Source organism: Salvelinus namaycush, chromosome 27 (assembly GCF_016432855.1).
Source record: "Salvelinus namaycush isolate Seneca chromosome 27, SaNama_1.0, whole genome shotgun sequence".
NCBI classification, from domain to species: Eukaryota; Metazoa; Chordata; class Actinopteri; order Salmoniformes; family Salmonidae; genus Salvelinus; species Salvelinus namaycush.
In genome coordinates, this window is record NC_052333.1 from 5,084,309 (window position 1) to 5,092,191 (window position 7,883).

General features: G+C 41.6%; 1 protein-coding gene across 1 annotated transcript; it reads left to right on the forward strand.

Moving 5' to 3' along the window:
• Nucleotides 1–213: 213 nt before the first annotated feature.
• LOC120022743 (chromatin modification-related protein MEAF6) lies at nt 214–5,584 on the forward strand. The gene is made up of 7 exons (XM_038966734.1): nt 214–340; nt 852–967; nt 1,072–1,159; nt 1,792–1,837; nt 1,972–2,161; nt 3,807–3,840; nt 3,956–5,584. Exons 1-7 carry the CDS (start codon nt 251–253, stop codon nt 3,968–3,970), a joined length of 579 nt encoding a protein of 192 aa, XP_038822662.1. The 5' UTR covers nt 214–250; the 3' UTR covers nt 3,971–5,584.
• The last annotated feature ends 2,299 nt before the right edge of the window (nt 5,585–7,883 follow it).

Here is a 7,883-nt window from a genome sequence, read left to right on the forward strand (position 1 = left end):
TCATACCACACTGCAAAGTTACTGTAGCCAGAAACAAACTTCCGAGTGTGGATACGTTTCCGCATATGATCTGTTTCCATGACAACGAGTACTTGGTGAAAGCAGAGCGGCAGGAGAAGAAAAGGCATTTGTCTCGTTGCAAGACAAGCAAACGTACCAGTCATCTAGCGCCCACGTGTGGTGAAAGTCTTTGCTTACCTATTTTACCTCATTGAAGACGCGCAACTGTTTTGTTTTTCGGAGATTCATCATGGCGATGCATACGAAGGCGACACCACCACAGATTCCCGACACACGTCGGGAACTCTCGGAACTGGTCAAGAGGAAACAAGAACTTGCGGTAAGTTTATTAGCTGCTGTAGCTAGCTACGTTTCCGTATGAGTAAATATTTTGCTACATGCGTATTTGCTGCATCTTATGTTTAAGTTGCAAGGTAGCTTGCTAGTTAACTAGGCCGCACTAGCTAACCTAGCTAAGCTACTACGACTAGGCCTCGGCTCTCTACTGCCGGTAAATATTTGTTTCTCGCTGGCAAGATACGTTAACTAACGTTACCACACAAATGAAACATTATAGAATGCAACTGTTAGTATGTGCTTTTATTCAGGGTCATACATCCATATGTATTGCATTTTTTACTAGATATATCAATGTTAATATACAATGTCGCGTCGTTGAAGTTAGGTAGTAACATTCTTTGCCCACAAGGTGCAGTCAAACCCTACTATGCTAATGCCCACATCACCATGGGCATGGCTGTGGTACTGTCTCTGGCTATATAGTAATGACACTTTCTGTCAGTTTCATACATTTGAAATGCAGTCTAATGCCTTTTACATACTTTCCACAGGAGACATTGGTGAACTTGGAAAGACAGATCTATGCATTTGAAGGCAGCTACTTGGAAGACACCCAGATGTATGGGAATATCATTAGAGGATGGGACAGATACCTCACTAACCAAAAGTAAGCAAGACATGGACCATGGCTACTCAGACATAAAGTGTTGATATTGAAACATCTTGCCTGTGTTTATGATTTATTTACTCTGTTTTGTATTGTTCTGTCAGAAATTCCAACAGCAAGACAGACAGAAGAAACAGAAAGTTCAAAGAGGCAGAGCGTCTGTTCAGCAAGTCTTCAGTCACTTCTGTAGCAGTGAGTGTTTCACTCTATTTTCTGCCTGTCCTCAATATTTTCCTAGGAGGCCATTTATGCTCCCATTATTTTCCTAGGAGGCCAGTTATCTTCTCAGTATTTTCCTAGGAGGCCATCGGTCCTCTCAGTATTTTCCTAGGAGGCCATCGGTCCTCTCAGTATTTTCCTAGGAGGCCATCGGTCCTCTCAGTATTTTCCTACATTTTACATTTTAGTCATTTAGCAGACGCTCTTATCCAGAGCGACTTACAGTAGAGTGCATACATTTTATTACATTTTTACATACTGAGACAAGGATATCCCTACCGGCCAAACCCTCCCTAACCCGGACGACGCTATGCCAATTGTGCGTCGCCCCACGGACCTCCCGGTTGCGGCCGGCTGCGACAGAGCCTGGGCGTGAACCCAGAGACTCTGGTGGCGCAGCTAGCACTGCGATGCAGTGCCCTAGACCACTGCGCCACCCGGAAGGCCTGGGTGGCCATCGGTCCTCTCAGTATTTTCCTAGGAGGCCATCGGTCCTCTCAGTATTTTCCTTGGAGGCCATCGGTCCTCTCAGTATTTTCCTAGGAGGCCATCTATGATTGTAATAATGTGTAAATGCTGACCAACTGTTTGTCTTTGTTGAACAGGCTGTCTGTGCACTTGGCGGGATACCAGATCACATGAATGAAAAGCGTAAGTATATGGCTCAGCCATCTCAAATTGATAAACTTTTGTTTGCCACAGTGCTTACTGAATGTAGCCTACTGGTATGTGAGGGAGTTGAGCTCCAAGGTGGCATGCTGCTCTCCTGTTGCCTGGCCCTTCAGGTGAGCCCGGCAGTGGGACAGAGAGCGACACATCCCCAGACCTCCAGAACCAGGAGAACGAGCCCAGTCAGGAGGACACGGAGGACGCAGACGGGGCACTGCAGGACCTCAAACCCCAGAAGGCTGCCTCATCCTCCTCCGGAAGCCACCACGGGAGCCACAAGAAAAGGAAGAACAAAAACAGACACAGGTACTCGACCCTAAACGCAGTTGCTGGTCTAGACTAACTCCTAGGGCACGTTCAGCAGAACACAACGTTGTGGAACGTTCCTATAGAAATATGCATTGTAGAACAAACATGCCTTTCTGACATGTAGAATATGGAATCAACGTGGGTCTATTAACGTAATTTCTATCTGCAATTGTTGGCTACTGAACATGGCCCTGCTATCAAGTCTGAGATATGTCCAAGGGTATCTCTCTTGCAGGCAAGTTAACTTAAAAAAAAAAAAAGTTGTCTGGGAGGGTCAGATTGATTGGCTGTACTACTGTATAAACGTCAGTTTGATTGGCTGTACTACTGTATAAACATCAGGAGGGTCTGTTTGATTGGCTGTACTACTGTATAAACATCAGGAGGGTCTGTTTGATTGGCTGTACTACTGTATAAACATCAGGAGGGTCTGTTTGATTGTCTGTACTAGTGTATAAACATCAAGAGGGTCTGTTTGATTGGCTGTACTACTGGTTTATAGCAAGTGGCTTAGTCTGTTTGTATTGGAGCTGGAATGTGAGGAGCAGTAAGAAACAATGCCAACTTTTCCAGCTGTATTAACTCATCACACCGGTTCCTAGCCACATTGTGTTATGTTGTATGTAGCCTAATAAAACCACCACATATTTAGACAAAATCATCTCAATAAGTTAAATGAAAAGACAAAATATTGTGTTAGCTAGTTCAATTATTAACAAGCCTGTATTTTCCAGATACAAAAGCATCCCTTTAGAGTGAGTCAGGCTGGTGTACTAATTACTACTGCTCTCTACTTCCCCTAATGCTGCCCCAGCCCTTCTGCCATGTTTCATTATGACTTTGAGTAAGTCTCAAATTTTACTTCCTGCTTCCTGTGGTGATACATCCTGGCTGTGTCCCAAATGGCACCCTATTCCCTATATAGTGCACTGCCTTTGACCAGAGCTCTTTTGACCCATAAGGCTCTGGTCAAAAGTAGTGCCCTATGTCAGGAATAGGGTGCCATTTGGGGGACTACCCCTGCCTTCTCTGACCACATCCTGACGTTCCCAATCTCTCTCTCCCTCAGCTCTCTATCTGCTTCTGTCACGGTTAATGCGTCATCATAGCAAATCTATCATTACTACATGTCCAAATCTTTGGTTCTATCCCAAATGGCTCCCTATTTAGTGCACTACTTTTGACCAGGGCCCATATAGGAAATAGGGTACCATTTGGGGACGCACGCTTCATTTCTCAAATAATGCATTGTATCTAATAACGTATGAGCACCTCGCTCCTGTAGACTCAACGCTAGATTCTGTAGTGTTTTGAGTCATAGGGGCATAAACACTACTTCTTTAGAAGCACAGTTTATTTCTTGACCCTGGTTTCATTCCATAAAGGTCCCGTTCCCTTAATCCAGTTATGGAAAAGTCTGCTCTTTCTGCCAAAATGAGATGGGGAGCTCATAGGTTGAGTAAAAACCCACATCTTTCAGCACATCCCAGGCTTTCATATGGTTCTTTAGTTGTCTCCTTGTGTGTTGCTTGGTCTCTTAGCTTGAGTAACTGTAGCAGTGCTTGTTGTCTCCATGGTTACTCATGTTGTATTTAGTGAAACCTGAAAGACCTGTCGTAACTCTTGCTTTTTTTGTTTTTAGATTCGACATGAAGGTGAACAAAAAACCCAGAGCGGTAAGCTATTGGAATGTTATGTTATGTCTTGAGCTTCCAATAAAGCAGTATGTGATTTAGAAATATTTAAAGTTCTGTTTTTAATTCTGTTGTCGACGTTATCGTTGTTCCACAGGACTATTCAACTTGAGGATGAATGGAGGTGTTAAGCACTTCAGACTAGAACTGGCCACACAGGAGAAGTCTACAGTGAAACAGAGTCACTTCTCTGGGCTTTGTGAACTTTATATGCCTTATGTTAACTGACTTGGTTTCTGCTATGTGTATATTGCATGAAATGTTGCCCCTCCCACCTGCTCCTGGAAATATTTGTGTTTCATGATTTTCCTGCAGAAAAGTACAAGATGTGTTATTGCATGTTACTCAATACCCAGCTGGGGTTATTGTATAGTGTGGAACATTCTATATTTATCATGTAACTTCACATTACTGCTCTTGTGACAAAAATAATCATATTCTTTTTTTTGTCCTTGTGTAGTTTTGTAGCTCTAGAATATCACAGCTTCTTTTTTTCCCTTTTTTTTTTTTGATTTGTTTAGCATAAAATTGGAATAAAACATTGAAATTATAAATATTACTGAATATAGTTGTTTATGGTAAAAATCTAAATTTGTGAATGTTTAGCCCACCAGAAGCATTGAAAATGACTTGCTGTTAATCAAAATTTCATCTCTGTCTTTACTCTGCACTCTTCAGTAATAATATAGCAGGGAAATCAACAGGGAAGCTAGTTTATGACCAACATCTGTGTCTGACAGCATCTACTGCCTGGTTTCATTGTGGCTTCTTCATGGCCCTGTTACCTGCCAAGGTGCTCAGATGAGGCTCTCTCTAGTCCACCAGCTTATTATCAAATAGCTCCCTATTCCATTTATAATGCACTACATTTGACTGGTGAAGTTTCAGTGAGATCATGGAAATTGTTTTAGTACTGTGTTCACCTTCAAACAGCTTTATTCTGACACCCAAGTATGATTCAAATGACTCTGTTTACACACAAAGATATGAAGTCATTATGGCATTCCTATGGTGGCAGTTTCAGAGATTTGAGTTAGATTTTTGAATAGTGGCAGTTAGTGAGCCAGGGGGCAACAGGATGACAACACATGACCCATGCCACGTTGGGGAGCAGTGAACTATATGTAGTTTAACTAGTAATTGAACTACATTTTACAGTAGTTTGGTGGTACTTGAACTAAATTCAAATCTTGGTCGTGTTTTCAGTAGTTAACTTTTTTGTTGTGTAGCTCTAACTACTAGAACTACACACTTTTGCAAAAGGAAAATAAAATATGACTGAAGTAGGCAATCATTTATTTTTCATACCTGCCTAATTCTCACTTGAAACATTGTTTTTGCGTTTAATAGGCTAAATTACACATTCTGTTAACATTTGACCCTATTGTGATCTGTTCTTGGAATTTGTAGTCTTGACATTTTCAGATTTAGATATACTTTTTCACAAAGTAGTTTGGATGTAGTGAACTACATTTTCAAAGCAACTTTAAGTAAATAAAATTTTTCTTACGGGTAGCTTAATGTCTGCCAGTGAGATGTAAATGTTAGCTTGGAAATCTATATTTTAAGAGTAGCTTCTCCAACACTGGTCCCATGCTATTTCTAGAATGTTTCCTGTGTGCGACCAGTACTGATCAGGTGTGTAGTATTGAAATAGTTTGGTGAATACAGACAAAGCTGTCATTTTGATCATCCAGATAACATTAAAGTGTTACGTCTATTTAAAGTAGATATGCTTATTAGTGAATACTTTATTGTCAGTATGCAATACCACATTCCTTCACTAGGTAGTGCTACTTCACAATTGCTGTTTGACAGTACTCAAAGCATTGCCTTAAATGTCTTTCATCCACAGGCTTTCCCGTATCATAAACAAAGTCCTAACCCGGTTCCACAGTGTGACTACTAGGACTATGAGTCATAAGTGGGTTGTTAAATCTGCCATCAATCTATCAAATGCATGGTTTATGCTGCTCTTTAATTATCCGTAAGGCCAAAGATCCTCTGATGAATAAGGTGTTTGTCCTCCAAACCTATATTCTGCCATGCCAACAGTATGATGTCCCCAAGGCACACTTAAAGACCTTTACGACCAGGGCTTTTGGGCTTGGCTCACGGATATGGGTGTACATCCCAAATGGCACCCTATTCCCTATTTAGTACACTACTATAGCACCCTATTCCCTATTTAGAGCACTACTTTTGATCAGGACACATGGTTAAAAGTAGTGCACTATATAGGGAATAGGGTGCCATTTGGGATACACATTGTATCTCCTCAGTATTTAGAAGAGGTCATCCTCTTTAAAAATCACATCTCTCTGTTATGGTCATGGGCAGTACAGCAAAGGTGTCAGAACACTGACCTATTAATGATGTAGTGACTAGGATGTTAATACCAGACCGTATGTGTCCCAATGGCACCCTATAACCTAAATAGTGTACTACTTATGACTAAAGCACTATTGGCCCTGGTCAAAAGCTGTGCACTATAATAGGAGATAGGGTGCAAATTGAATGGTTCCAAGAAGCCAAACTTCTGACAAGCAAGATGGAGAGGCTGTGTGTAATTACTCAATCCCTGTTTCACACTGTTCTCCTGCCACACATTTTACAGTCACATTTAATTTGGAATGTACTATAGAATTATATTTTATTTGTCCTCTCGTTGACGCTACTTTCCACAGTTAGGCCTACCACTCCTCTTGGATTTGGGTGTTGTTGATGTGTGGGGGGATTTACGTAATAAGGATTTGGGGTTTTCTCTAACAAATTGTATCTTCTAGCTTTTACCCCGATCATAATCACTCATAAAAGAATGTTCCATTTCAAATGACATACTTCTTTCCATTCTCTACTAAACCAGTCTCCCCTCCCGGTCTCCTCCCACGTCTGTTGCCATGGAATCTGACATGAGCAGCTTGTGATTAGAGCAAGTCACATTTCAGTCCATGATTCAGTCGTGTGTCATATGTAGGTACAACAGTTACTCAGTTCTACTGTAGCAATATGACCTGGCAGCTGTTTACTGTAGCAAAATGATCTGTCAGCTGTTTACTGTAGCAATATGATCTGGCAGCTGTTTACTGTAGCAATATGATCTGGCAGCTGTTTACTGTAGCAATATGATCTGGCAGCTGTTTACTATAGCAATATGATCTGGCATACTGCTCCATAAAAAAAACATTCTGATCTGATCAATGGATTGTGTAAATCAGCTTGAAAAATACACATGTACTACAGGGTCAGGGACAATTGTATTTTGATTCCAGACAGTTCAGGAAATGTATGAACTGAAGAATCCTGATGGAAATTCTGGGACTGAAAGTTTCCTGGAACGACTGGGTTCCTCCAAATGGCACTAAGTTGTATAATTGGTTCTAGTGTACTTTCCCATGACAAACTTAACATAAGTGTTAGCCAAATTAAGTAGCTGGCCAGCATGCACTTGAGATTTGATTCTGTGTTGTGAGGTTAATTCCAGTAGCCTACAGCATATTGTGCTGTATCCTGTTATAGACCCAGTGTATCATGTTAGACCTGTATCTCAGTGATGTTAGGCCTGTATCTCAGTGATGTTAGGCCTGTATCTCAGTGATGTGATGGCCTGTATCTCAGTGATGTTAGGCCTGTATCTCAGTGATGTGATGGCCTGTATCTCAGTGATGTTAGGCCTGTATCTCAGTGATGTGATGGCCTGTATCTCAGTGATGTGATGGCCTGTATCTCAGTGATGTTAGGCCTGTATATCAGTGATGTGATGGCCTGTATCTCAGTGATGTTAGGCCTGTATCTCAGTGATGTTAGGCCTGTATATCAGTGATGTGATGGCCTGTATCTCAGTGATGTGATGGCCTGTATCTCAGTGATGTTAGGCCTGTATCTCAGTGATGTGATGGCCTGTATCTCAGTGATGTGATGGCCTGTATATCAGTGATGTTAGGCCTGTATCTCAGTGATGTGATGGCCTGTATCTCAGTGATGTGATGGCCTGTATCTCAGTGATGTTAGGCCTGTATCTCAGT

Coding starts and splice junctions, on each gene's coding strand:
- LOC120022743 (XM_038966734.1), top strand. CDS start 251: ATGGCGATGCATACGAAGGCGACACCACCACAGATTCCCGACACACGT. Junction 968..1,071: donor AGATACCTCACTAACCAAAA/GTAAGCAAGACA, acceptor TTGTTCTGTCAG/AAATTCCAACAGCAAGACAG. Junction 1,160..1,791: donor CTTCAGTCACTTCTGTAGCA/GTGAGTGTTTCA, acceptor TTTGTTGAACAG/GCTGTCTGTGCACTTGGCGG.